This window comes from Anabrus simplex, chromosome 3, assembly GCF_040414725.1.
Source record: "Anabrus simplex isolate iqAnaSimp1 chromosome 3, ASM4041472v1, whole genome shotgun sequence".
Classification (NCBI taxonomy): domain Eukaryota; kingdom Metazoa; phylum Arthropoda; class Insecta; order Orthoptera; family Tettigoniidae; genus Anabrus; species Anabrus simplex.
The window spans coordinates 493,999,804-494,014,123 of NC_090267.1; the positions used below are offsets into that span (position 1 = coordinate 493,999,804).

The window sequence follows — 14,320 nt, forward strand, 5'->3', positions numbered from 1 at the left end:
TCTGGCCCAGTGTTTTCTGAAACCTTAAAAGTAATTGCGAATTTTGGTGGAAATTCATTGAGATTGCAGATAGGTAACTTAACTCCTGCCGTAGGCCTACTTAAGATACCAGATTGTTTTCCTTTAATTTAATTCAATTGATGGCCGTCTTTGAATTTGTGAGTTAACAGTTAATTTTTTCTTTTCCTAGTTATCTAAGTTTAATTTATTAATTAATTAACTTCATTACGTTGCAGCTCTTTGAGCCTAATTTAATTGCATTGTTTTCCCCAGTTGTTAAACATTCTTCAATATTTTAAAATTAAATCCTTTTAAACTACATACCTGGTTGGTCCTTCTTTCAATTAGTTGTACTGGTTAATACTGTACCAGTTTAATCTGAAGTATCCACAGGAACCTTTTGTTATCTAAAGGTAAGTTTTCTTTACTTTGGTAATTATTTGGTGTGGGTATGTGCCCAGTGATTAATTTCATCTTTATGTATTTATTTACCTTGTCTTGTACTCGTACCAGCTCAGAGGACGGTACCAGCTGGTGCACTAAGTTTTGTAGAGATGTGGAAATATTCTAGTAACATGGTTGGTGCGACGTTATGTGACTTGTAAAGAAATTATTGTTATTATATCTTTATGAAATTCTCTCTTAATCCGTACAGTATTTTGGAAGAATTTCTTCCTGGTATTTCTTAGGTTGATAGCATTTTCTTCTGTTTAATGGGTTTGAAGCTTTAACTATACCGGATGTCTCTCCTTATGAATTTTGTCACCCTTTGTTCTCCACCAGGCATATTTTTTTTACGAGGATTAAATGGAGCTAAATTTTTGGTTTTCTTTAGATGACTTCCTTATATTTTTTATTAACTGGTGTGAGTCATAATTCGTCTTTACTTTATTAGTTTTTATGTTATTCTTTAGTGGGATGAATTTAAGTTAAATTTTTACAATGTAATGATCAGAACCAGTACCTATTCCTCTTAATACTTTTACGTTATAAATTTTCTTATGGAAAAATTTATCAGCCACCAGGGTACAGAATGAAAAGATTTCAGTAGCAGTCGTAGTAATAATAATAATAATAATAATAATAATAATAATAATAATAATAATAATAATAATAATATTGGCTTTACATCCCGCTACTCTTTTTACGGTTTTTGGAGACGCCGCAGTGCCTGAATTTAGTCCTGCTGGAGTTCGTTTACGTGCCAGTAAATCTACCGACACGAGGCTGACGTATTTGAGCACCTTCAAATACCACCGGACTGAGCCAAGATCTGGGGTCAGAAAGCCAGTGCCACAACCATCTGAGCCACTCTGCCCGGCAAGGGCTGTATTTACTAGAAAACTTACTAAAATTAGAATGTAGTATTAGCACTAGAAAAATGGAAGAATTTATTGAAGTCTTTGGTTAAATAGGATATAATTTTGATGTGTAAAGACACGTTACAACAAAGTTTATCATTTTGGAAAATCGGATGTAACAGGGTTTTTTTGATGGATTTATAATTCATAAGTGAACTGCAAGGATTGTCTTGCATCAAATAAAACGCCAACTGCACGAAATAATGCTATTTCACCAGAAGCAACTACTCCTACTAAAAATGTTTTCATTTCTCTCCTGAAGGGGGAGGCGGGCCTCTTAGATGGTGATGCCGTCTCTCAGGCTGGGAGATTTGTTTGGTGAAGGAGATGTTCGGAGGAGGAGAGGGGGTTGGTGGCCATGGCCTACACTAGGAACTGTCCCGACATTCGCCTTAGTGCAGGAGAATGGAAAACCGTGAAAAACAATTTTCAGGACACCCGGCGGTTGGGGCCAGCCATGAGGTCCAGCCCTGTCCCGTCTCCCGAATGCAGAGGCGTAGAGCCACGGTACAGCAATGGTCACTCCTCCTCTGCTCGGTTAGCCGGTCAGAGCAGAGCTGAACCACGGACCAGCCGTAGCGACTTATGGGCTGAGACCCACTCTGACCCTAACCTGGCAGGTTCGATCCTGGCTCAGTCCGGTGGTATCTGAAGGTGTTCAAATACATCAGCCACGTGTCGGTAGATTTACTGGCATGTAACAGAACTCCTGCGCGACTAAATTCTAGCACCTCAGCGTCTCCGAAAACTGTAAAAGTAGTTAGTGGGACGTAAAGCAAATAAAACTAAACTAACCCTTCTACTAAGAGAATTACAGATGCATTAATATAATGTTAAGAAGGTTTAATGTAAACAGTAGTTTAAACCTACACTATAGAATGTTTAACTTTGAACAAAGTTTAAACCAATGTGATAGACGTTAGTTTAAACTCAGACTTAAACTGGATTAAAATAAACCTAGTTTAAACTCATTTGGAGAAAATGGCCCTAAACGTGTCTGATTAAACCAATGTAAGCCGGGCTGAGTGACTCAGAGGGTTCAGGTGCTGGCCTTCTGACTCCAGCTTGGCAGGTTCGATTCTGGTTCACAGTGAGAGACCAGACCTAGCTTCCAACCAATTTCAATACGCAACAGGAACTAATGTATAAGGGTTTAGGTCACTAATCTTTTGTTTTCGAAAACATTGAGGACAAATGTCATGCCGTCTAAGAGGCCTGCCTCCCCTTTCAGGGGAGGAAGGAAAACTTCTTAGTTTAGTAGTAGTGTAGATTATCTACTACCATTTTCTTTCGTTTTCAACAATTTCCATTTTCTTTCGTTTTCAACAATTTCCCTTTTCTAGCTCCAGCCATGTTGGGACATCTTTCCATTTTCTACAATCCAACCACCATTGCTGCTCCTTAACTGTGCTTCAATTCAGTTTTCTTCTTCTTCTTCTTCTTCTTCTTCTTCTTCTTCTTCTTCTTCTTCTTCAAGTCCTGCCAGGGTCTACATCATGTTCTTCTTTCCATCAGTCTTGGCCTTCATCATCCACTTTGGTATCCTTTCCATCCCCTTTAATGTGTCCAATTCATCTCAGTTTCTCCCCATTCTGTTGAAAAGCCTCTTCTACCAATTTGCTTTCTGACATCTTCATTTCTTACTCTGCCCTTTTGTGTCTTTCCTTGCATACATCTTGAATATGTTTATCTCGCTGGCCTGTATTTTACTTTCAATAATAATGACATTACATCCCACTAGCTATTTTTACGTTTTTCGGAGACGCGGCACCGGTAAATCTACTGACATTAGGCTGACGTAATAAAATAAACTTGAAATCTCGGTGTACGTCTTCGTAATCCTGTATAATATATTTGGACTGTTTGTATGTGTTGTTGGACCACTGGCACGGCACATTTAACATTCCTAGGTTGGTAACATAGTGCATTCAACTGCCTGAAGTGTACGTTAACGCTACCTATCGGCGCGCTGTGGGACTCGTGGTGAGTTGAACGCTGTTAGACAGATAGCGCGTAACTCGCTAAACTGTGGTGTGTGCTGGGGGCTTGGAAACGTCAGTCTGCATTTCGAACTCGCAAGAGCATGACGAGGAGAGCTGGGTCTATTTGGCCAGCTGGCGTATTGAACATGACTAGTTCGGACATTGGGTGAAAAACATTCTGTATCCCTTTCAGGGATGGGGAATTGTAAATAATGTATATAGAATTAGTGTATAAGATGAATATGGTGAGGTATTTGTTTTAAATTGTAGTGTTGTCTGGTGGTTGATAGTGTTTGTTCGGTTGCTCAATTCATTATGGATTATTTGGTATGTAAGTTTCTTCATTTATGTAAGTACCACCTCTCTTTATTTTGTGGATATGTTTTTACTAAGTTTTGTAGGCGCCTCGTAGTTGGAAGTACTTATTTTTCCGAGGCGTAATTTTATCCTTTCTTTTTCGTCTTGTGCTCTGGTATTTTGGAGGCATCGTATTGCCTTGTGACGTCCGTTAAACTGTGTGTGTGTTTTGGTCTTTTCCATTTTATTTTTCATATTTATTTTATTTCTGCTAAATTTTGTGTGATTCTAGTGACGTTCCCTTCATGCTAGTGTTTTCATTCGAATTTGTGCTGCATGTGCTTGTAAATTCGGCTGGTATGCGACGTTATGTTTTTTGTGACTTTTTGTTCTATTTATTTTCATTATGTTATTACGGGTTCGTTTCTCCTCTGTAAGGGAATATTTTTGAATTTTGTACCGAGCAAGCGCTATTGCCACTAATTTTCCCTAATAATAATAATTATTATTATAGTGTAAGTTAAGGTAGATAAGTATATTTTGGGCTATTTGGTGACACTAATTTCCTTATTATTCATTTTACGAGTAGAGTTTCTACAGTATGTAAGGACATTGTTAATGGAAGGCTTAATTCGTTCATCATTCTTGCTTTGTTGTGTCGCCTTATCTCCTCAATCCATGTCTGTTGTCATTGTTGGTTATCTGTTCTTATCTTTGCCCAGTCGTTACGTAACCATTGTATTATTGTTATTATTATCTTATCGCCATGGGAGTCTGCTTCTGAATGTCGTTTGTTAGGACCTATTGTTATTGCTCTCTTTCGAGTGTGTGTATTTGAGTATGTGATTACTAATATTTTGATTTCCTGACCGGTTCTCTCTTGAAGTGTACGGCAGATGAACGATGACTTTTCGTTTCCTTCGGTTTGTGGTTTTATGTTGGTGATGCTAAATTTTACTAGGTTATTTTGTTCTATTTCTGGGATATGCTATGTGACTGAGATTTTTCGTCAGGGATGTCTTTGTGATTGATTCGGGCGACGCGTTTTGCATTTTGCATTTTCTACTATGCATTCGGTGTTGTGAACCTTCCACTAATAATGGTCCTCAGAAAATTAATTTATTTTTAATGTAGATATCAGGTAAAATGATATATTTTAGGTTTATTTAAGGAGCTCCTTTATCTGTTAGGTCGCTTGGGTTAGTATTTCATTCTAGTATATTTCATGTTTTCATAGATTTGGTACTATTTACTTAAATTATTTATTTATTTCCTTATTTATTCATATTAAGAGATAATATATTTATTGTTAAAAACCTCACCTTAGTATTTATAAATTATATTTTTCTTATTTACAAAGCAAAAATTTACCAAAATTATTTAAAAGAAAAAAAAAAAGAATTGTGGAGATGACTTAGCCCTATGTATTTATTTTCATTCACTTGAAACTTAAGATTTTTTTTTTTAACTAGGCAAATTTTATTCTTTTCATCCAGTTTTTTTGGTGCTAAAGCTTGTAATAGTTTGTAGTATGTTTGAATTAATTATAGTATTGTTTTTTTGAAATGGGTGTACAAAATTTCTTGTAGATACTTGTTCTGGTTCCCCTTGTTGATCCCGCCCTTTGTTCCTTGGGAAATGGGTCCCTTGTGCTAAATATTCACTCTTCCACATTTATTTAATTTTATTTTGGTGTTTTGGTTACATTTTGAGTTTTTTGCCTCCTTGTCGTGATACGCTTACCCCATGGTGTCACTAGCCGGACGCCATTTTAATATCAGTTGTGGAGGGGGCATGTCAACCGGACTGAGCCAGGATCGAATCTGGGAAGTTGAGGTCAGAAGGCCAACACCTCAACCTCTGAGCCACTCAGCCTGGGTGTTTTACTGTCTTATTTTTCATCAGTGTCCAGGTCTCTCCTGCATATATCAGTAGGGCGCAATGATACATCTTATGCATAACCTGTATAGTCTTTCTTTGTATTCCTTTTTAGATGAAGTTCCTCACATTCTCAATATCCAGTTCCTAGATAATTTGCTATTTCTTAACTTCATACATTGCCATCTTCAAAGATCTAGGCTGTCTTGTCAGTCCCAGCTTAATCAGGAAGGTGGGCATCAACACTCAGGTCTTCAGTGTAGGTGCGGGAAGTGGAGGATAAGAAGTAAGCCAGATAAACTTAATGGAAAGAAACATACAAGTGTCAGATAGGGACATGAAAAGGAAGGTCAGCGTGGAAAGAGGGAACAATAAAACGAAGAGACAAGGACAATCTCTATATCTTCATACACTGCCGTCTTGAAGTAGATACATCGCAGTTTTCTTAGCCATGATGAAATGAGCTGAGAAGTAATGAATGCTGAAGATTTGGGACTAATGTGGAGAGATGACTGTGTATCGAGATGGGGAGATTTTTCTTATCCATTTGTGTTTTTATCCTTGCCTTTGCATCTTCATTCTCCAATTAGTTTACTATGAATATGTCACATTTTTGTCCACCTTACAAACTGAAAATAGTGGTGCTTCATAATATTGGCATGTCTGTTCTTTGAGCAATGAAGGTTCTGAAAAGCATATTTTTAGGACCAGTGACCATTTTAAATCTAAACATGAAATCAAACTGGTTTCCATCTGAATTATTTCACATCAAGTTTTATGAAAAATTCTTTGTTTTACCATTTAAAATGAGAACTAAGTGGTAGTGTTTTGATTTTACTGTGAATATTGCTTTTTAATTATTTTTTTTTATAGTGTTACGGGAGCAGTCTACTTATTTTTTATTTTTTTGCTTTTATCAGGTCAGTGATGAGGGAATTTTGTCTCTAGTTCGAGGAACCTGTGGGAATACCCTAACTGAGCTTCATCTTGATAACTGCCTGGGTGTTACAGATTTTGCTATTCAAGCTATTGTCTTGTTTTGCAATAACATGAAGGTGCTTATTTTCCACGGATGTCCTGTCACTGGTAATTATACTTTTCAATTCACCTTTAAAGACTTGATCTTGATTTAGTCAGTCTCCTGTAATAAATTTGTGTATCCATGTAATTTAGCTGAGACTTTCTATAATAGTACTGGATATGTTCAAGTGAGATAGAGGGGTTAATGCAGCTCCCTTAGGCCGCAAAGTTATTCCTATGTTAACAGTGATGCTTTCACGGCCCGTACTTGTAGACATGATATGGGCTTATACCGTGTAAAGAAAACAAGGTGAAACTCTTTAAGTTTCCCAAAGAGCTTTGCTCCATGTCTTCCGAAGAAAATCTCGTGTTTACGAGGAAATCTTGTACAATAATGAGGGCTTGAATTTAAGAATGTTTTACCATTGGAGCTGTGGTGGTACTTGCGGCAACGTATTAATTGGCCAAATATGCCGGTCCATTGGGAGTCGCATCAAGGAACACGAAAGAAATATCCGTCTCAATCAGCCCGACAAGTTGTATCGTCGGGTCATGATGTTGTGTTCCTAGATGTTCAATCTCTTACCCACACTAAACATTACAGGTCTGGGATTATACGGGAAGCCGTGGAAGTACGTAAAAACCGTAACATTTTCAACAGACACACGTGGTTGCCAGCCATTAAAGATTTACATAGGTAGTTCTTTTCTCTGCCCTTTCTATATTATTTCGTTTTGGTGTTTTGCAAATTCGTACATTCGTCATCACCAGTTGGTTCATTCCAATCTACGTGTTAATGTCATACTTTTATAACGTGTGTACGCCATGGCGCAAGTGCTATAAACTGATATAACTTGAAAACTGTATTCTCTCACCCATGGGTTACTAATGCAAATATCGAGCTCGAGTTGTTATTATTATTATTATTATTATTATTATTATTATTATTATTATTATTATTATTATTATTATTATTATTATTATTATTATTATCATTATTATTTACATAGTCGAATGATTGTATTGTATGTGAGATTATGTCATGAAACATGTGCTGTACATAGACATTTATATAGGTTCAATTAATGTAAGAACCTGTATATAGTTTATTCTTACCTGTATATATAATTTGTAATCCATAATTGTGAAGCACACTGTAATTGCCAGAATAGTAATAGGTAGACGAGAATGATTGAGAATATTCTGTACACTATTTCTATGTATTGAGCACTCTAGAGTTTTTGAGAAGGTATTCCTTGTAACGTATCTTTCTGGAAGCCTGGCCAGGCACAGATATAAGGAGACGATCTTGACGGTGAGAGAGTGATTGGTAAAAGAGTTATTGGTTAGAGAGTTATGGTGTAGTAAGAGTTTCAGTGGTGAACACGTGGTACCTAACATACCAAGATAGGCAGTTGATAGTTGTCTGTTCATGTGCAGTGATTGGCAGTTGTTTTCAAAATGGCGGCTTGTGATGTGAGTGTTTTGTTTGTGACAGCAGTCATTAAGGTTAAACTGTGTGTTTAATTTGTAAATAGATCTGAATAAAATAATTGTACCAACTGACAGCACCTCGTGTGCGTCTTTGTGAATACGTTAACTAGTTATGGCCCCCACCCCTCCTCTCACACCATTTCATAACATTATCCTCTGGTTTTCTCCACACACTTTCTTTCCATTCTTCAGCTCTGTTCTATTCTATCCTGGTGTCTTTCTTTGAATTTTATTTTATTAGTTTCTGTTTATTTCTTCTACCACATCCGTCACTGATTCGGCTGATGTCCTCTCTGTTACTTCTCACGCACACATGGTGTGATAGGACATCTTAAATGGAGCTTAAGGTTGTCATCAGGGCCCACTTGGAGCACTGTGCCAGCATACAGCGAGCCACCTAGTGACGAACGAGCTTACTACTACAGCTCCAGCGGTAAAACATTCTTAAATTCAAACCCACATTATTGTAGATGACTTCCTCATGAAAAGTCGAGATTTTCTTCTGAAGACGCAGAGCAAAATTCTCTGCGACGCGTAAAGAGTTTCACCTTGCTTTCTTGATACGGCAAAGCCAAGCATGTCTAAAACTTATTCTTGTTTCTGGTAAGGATTGGTGGGTACACTCTAGACGCCTTTCTTCCAGATAAAATTAGCAAGAGACCTTGTATGCGGTGGCATTGATGAAATTTATTTACGGTAAGCAGTGATTTAAAATAGGATTACCTCAAATGTATCTATATTTATTTATTTTTTTTTTTTATTTTTTTTTTTCACTGTTGTCTGATTATGGTGCTGTCGTTTGTCGTTTCACTGAAGGTTTATAACCCTTGTGAGGTGTTTTTTTTTCCTCCCTCTTTTGTGCTTGCGATATTGTGGATGTGAAACCACTGACGGAGATGCCATGCCCAGGATATTCTTCTATGCTCGTGTCCTTATTTCATTTCTGTCTTGTCTTCTATAATCAGTTGTATTTCACTGTACTTGTTATTTCACAAATTGTGACCAAGATAGGCTGCTTTTCTGTGTTCTGCGAGGACTAAAACCACAGGATTTTGTAGCTCAGCAGTGTACCTCCTTGTTGGCACTGTAGGCATATAAATTTACATTAAAATGTTGAACACAAGTTTTCAGTTGATGAGTGCTAAATATTTATTAAGCAGAATGTGTATCGAGGTATGATAAGAAATTAGACACAGTCTTCACAAACTATCCAGTTTAAAGTTGCTACTCCCATCTCAAACATATACTCCAGTACAAAAGAAACCCCAAACAGGATGGAGTGGGTTTTATTTGTGACAGTATAAGGAACTCTCAAGAAGCATTCAGAGCCAAAATCCAAGAGGTATACAAAAGAAATGTAGAATATTTTATGTGGTCTTGTATTCTTGCAGAATTCGCCTTATTTTCCCAGTCCCATATCAGGTGACTTTTTCTTGTCCCCAAAAAATGAAAAATCCATTGTAGGGTTGCCGATTTTACAACACAGATGATGTCATTCTTGATGTGGACAAGTAGTTTAAGGCTCAATCTGCTGACTTCTTATAATAACTATTTGGAGGGACAAGAAAGACTGGGAAAAATGTAAGTCTGTATGATGACTATTTAGAGAAGAACTACAAAATAAAATTTCTATTTAAAAAAATTTAAGGTGGTAATTAAAACTTTAAATCAATGTATACGAAAAGAAAGGAAATCGATGTGTATGAATCTTAAGAGCTCAGATGGGAAACCACTTCTAGGGATAGAAGACAAGGCCAAAAGATGGCAGGAACATATACAATAGTTGTATCAGTGTAATGACGTAGATGATATGGCTCTAGAACAAGAAGAGGCTGTTGATGCTGATGAAATGGGAGACCCAGTTTTGAGGTCAGAATTCGACAGAGCTTTAAGAGACCTAAACAGAAACAAGGCACTTGGAATTGATAACATTCCCTCTGAATTACTGACCGCCTTGGAAGAAACCAGCATGGTGAGGTTCTTTCATTTAGTGTGTAAGATGTATGAGACAGGAGAAGTACCATCCGATTTTCGGCAGAATGTCATTATACCTATTCCCAAGAAAGCCGGTGCTGCCAAGTGTGAAAACTACTGCACCATTAGTTTAGTATCTCATGCCTGCAAAATTTTAACATATATTATTTACAGAAGAATGGAAAGACAAGTTGAAACTGAGTTGGGAGAAGATCAGTTTAGCTTCAATAGAAATTTAGGGACACATGAAGCAATCCTGATTTTACGCCTGATCTTAGAGGATTGAATAAAGAAATACAAGCCCATGTACTTGGCATACGTAGATATGGAAAAGGCATTTAATAATGTTGATTGGCCCAAGCTATTTGAGATTCTGAAGGTGATCGATATCAGATACTGAAATGAAGAATTATCTACAATCTTTATAAAAGTCAGTCTGCATTGATAAGAATCGAGGGCTTTGAAAAAGAAGCAGCAATCCAGAAAGGAGTGAGGCAAGGCTGCAGTTTGTCCCCCACCCTCCATTTCAGTGTTTATATGGAACAGGCAGAAAAGGAAATCAAAGACGAATGTGGGAAGGGATCACAATCCAAGGAGAGGAAATCAAAATTCTGAGATTTGCTGATGATATTGTTATTTTATCCGAGACTGCAGAAGATCTGGAGAAATTGCTGAATGGTATGGACAGAGTCTTGGGTAAGGAGTACAAGATGAAAATAAATACGTCCAAAATGAAATTGATGGAGTGCAGTCGAACGAAGTCAGGTGATGCAGGAAACATTAGATTAGGAAATGAAGTCTTAAGGGAAGTAGATGAATATTGTTACTTGGGTAGTAAAATAACTGGCGACAGCAGAAGTAAGGAGGACATAAAATACAGGCTAGCACAAGCAGGGAAGGCCTTTCTTAAGAAAAGAAATTTGCTCACTTCAAACATTGATATAGGAATTAAAAAGATGTTTTTGAAGACTTTCGTCTGGAGTGTGGCATTGTATGGAAGTAAAACATGGTGTTAGAGATGAATGCTGAAGGCGAGATGGATAGATCAGATCACAAAAGAAGAGATGCTGAATCGAATTGGTGAGAGGAGATTGATTTGGCTAAATTTGACCAGAAGAAGAGATAGAATGATAGGACACATCTTAAGACACCCAGGACTTGTGCAATTGATTTTGTGGGAAGTGTAGGTGGTAAGAACGGTAGGGGTAGACCAAGGAATGAATATGACAGGCAGATTAGAGGAGATGTAGGATGCAGCAGTCATGTAGAAATGAAAAGGTTAGCACAGTATAGGGTGGCATGGAGAGCTGCATCAAACCAGTCTAAGGACTGATAACTCAAACAACATACAAAAAGGAGTATAGCAAAGTTTCAGAAACTCAAATTTAAGATTGTATTACTGTACAGTGTGCTCAATAGAGGTATCCATAGAAGTGTTTCTATACATTGCAGCTGCAACAGTGCATCTACAGCTTTCTCATGCGAGTACAGCACATTGCAGATATATAGTAGAGCATTTTGTTCATTAATTTTCAAGAGGTTTTGTCATAAACAATACATGAGTTATTGCATTCCTATTTATTTATAATGGTATTTGTTTCATGTTTCATCTCAAATGGATATCCCTGTGTAATAGACATTTCTTTGGTCCCAAAAGTATCCGTTATAGAGGTTTTACTCCACTATCTTGCTGTGTGAAATCTAGGAATCATTAACGTTTACAGTATCACATGAAATTCATTTTACAAGTGAAATGATGGATTATTCAAGTGCATTCCTGTCTCTATTAACCGCTGTATTTGGTGGTTTACTGCATCTTCGCTCAATTGCCAGGCTCTAGTGCGAAGAGAACAGTTTAAAACAGATAGTGGCATTTCAGTCATACCGCCAGTTCACTCGTAGGATCAGCTGCTCTGCATCACAGCACTGGCCTTGGTATCGTCTTTGCACATTTCTACTCGTTTGTATGTGGAGGATTACATTGACTCTCAAAAGATATCTGGCAAAGCTTTCCATTATGTTATAGTGGGCGCCATTTATCAGTTTCGACTTGATTAATCTCTGTTAGGTTATATCAGTCTCACGAACCTAACAATTATGGACTTTCTATAATGCGGAAAAATGTTCATTGCTGATCTGAAACAAACTGTCAGATGTCAAAATTCTGGATGCAGGCCTTCCATTTGCATTTCCATATACCTATTCCTCTAAGATTCCAAGAAGCACATTATTAAATTATCTGGCATCTGGCAGCAGGACTTTTCCTTCAGCCATGAATGAACCAATTTCCTCCATAAATCTGTTTACAACTACTGAGTAGTGTGGTCTCATACTCTTCTCTTCCTTCTTGAGGATTAATTCTACTATTTTGTATGCTTATAATTAACACCCAGCTGTTAGAATTATTTTATAAATTAGTTCATAAATATTTGTATGGAAAAACATTTGAGTCCTTCAAACTGTCTACATAGTTTTGGATTTTCTTTCAGATGCATCCTGGCAAGCACTTGAGGAACTTCTGAGGAAATCTAAGGTCAAGCAATTAACATGGACTATTTATTAAGGAAAAAATGTTTAATACAATAATTTCTTATATTTGTTATGTAGTTATAATGTAAATAAAGACCTATTTTAATAACTTATGTCATTTCACTTTCATGGAAGTTTCACAATTATTCAGTTCATGCTCTATACATTGCAGACCACTGAGAATTCAACCTTGTTTAGCAGGAGGAGGAGTTTGCTTCAGCTGTAGAATGATGGACCTCATGCGAGATACATCCCTACTAGTTTTACTGGACCTGGGATTGAAATTGCAGAGTTTGGCAATTCTCTCCCACTCTGTACCTGGTTCAATTTCATCCACTTCTGCAACAAACTGCTTTTCAGCATTCCTGAAATTAGAAAATTAGCATGAAAATACTGTTTAATTTCACATAAATTAAAATCCAAGAAAAAACAACAACATTTATTTGAGATGCTTCTCTTACCATTCGAGGCGCTAGCGGTTTTTGCTGTTTCCGCTACTGCGATCTCGAGAGTGATCTGTAAATTTATAGTTATGAATTTCATTGGGTTCCATATTGAAGGGGGATTACAGTAAATTAAAATTCTTTCAAGGTCCACCTATTCAATACAATGACGTTTTATTGTGATTCAATCACATGTCAAATGGTACAAGTTTCAGCATCTATGTGCCATCATCAGCCTTAAGTACAAATTCAACAATTATATACATATTCCTAAAACACCTAAAACACACTTTAACACATTATAAAATACATTACTGTAATAATTAGAGACGAGAATTATAGGCATTAAAAACTGTTAAAATAGGCAGGTATATAGGATCTTAAATTAGCCAAAATAGGCATTTAAATAGGCACTAATGTGTAAAATAGGCATGAAAAGATTACTTATAATTTACTAACACACTCAATTACTATAAAAGGAATTTACAAGCAATGTTACAATGTTTTCCGGTAACAATCTTGTTCTCCTCTCATGCATAATGTTTTCGTACTGAGAGAAAGTTCTCTCAAAATCACATGAAGTGATTGGACAAAACTTCAGTGAAGTCACTTCATCTGGTTTTATGTCCGGCTCCATGGCTAAATGGTTAGCGAGCTGGCCTTTGGTCACATGGGTCCCAGGTTCAATTCCCGGCAGGGTCGGGAATTTTAACCACCCTTGGTTAATTTCTCTGTCACGGGGGCTGGGTGTATGTGTCCTCTTCATCATCATTTCATCCTCATCGTGACGCGCAGGTCACCTACGGGAGTCAAGTCGAAAGACCTGCATCTGTCGAGCCGAACATGTCCTCGGACACTCCCGGCACTAAAAGCCATACGTCATTTCATTTCATCTGGTTTTATTTCGCTGACAGCGGCTGACTTCCCAGAGGTTCGGTCAAAACTTCCTCTGACTTCTTCCACAATCCTAAATGACTCCACCGCGGGCATGCCACACTTCTCCAACTTGGTGATTGCTCCCGGCAGCTTGTTGAAATATGAAGATTTATGCAGGGGCATATTAGCTCCCAACATGGCAGTGCATAGGTCAGAAGAAGGTTGTTGGTCGCTGCCCAAAGTAGATTGGTAGAAAGGCTGCGTTGATACAGATTTCTGTACTCGTATCAGATGCATCGCAGTATTTCTAAGTTGATCTATGTGGTATTTTTCTCATATTTGATCTGAAAAATAATAAAATTGATTTAAATTATATTGTCCCTATATCTTAAATTTCTATAGTTGGGCTAATTGGCAATAATGCTTAGTATATATACTGCATTTGTTTCATAAAAAAAAGACTATT

At 37.2% G+C, this 14,320-nt stretch overlaps 1 protein-coding gene across 1 annotated transcript in view; it reads left to right on the forward strand.

Annotated features, from left to right (window-relative positions):
• LOC136866880 (protein AMN1 homolog) overlaps window positions 1-12,896 on the forward strand; it is a 75,313-nt gene extending 62,417 nt beyond the window's left edge. The window contains exons 5-6 of the mRNA XM_068227102.1: window positions 6,439-6,604; window positions 12,496-12,896. Of these exons, the coding sequence (XP_068083203.1) occupies window positions 6,439-6,604; window positions 12,496-12,569 (240 nt within the window). The 3' untranslated portion in view covers window positions 12,570-12,896. The remainder of the gene's footprint in view (window positions 1-6,438; window positions 6,605-12,495) is intronic.
• The last annotated feature ends 1,424 nt before the right edge of the window (window positions 12,897-14,320 follow it).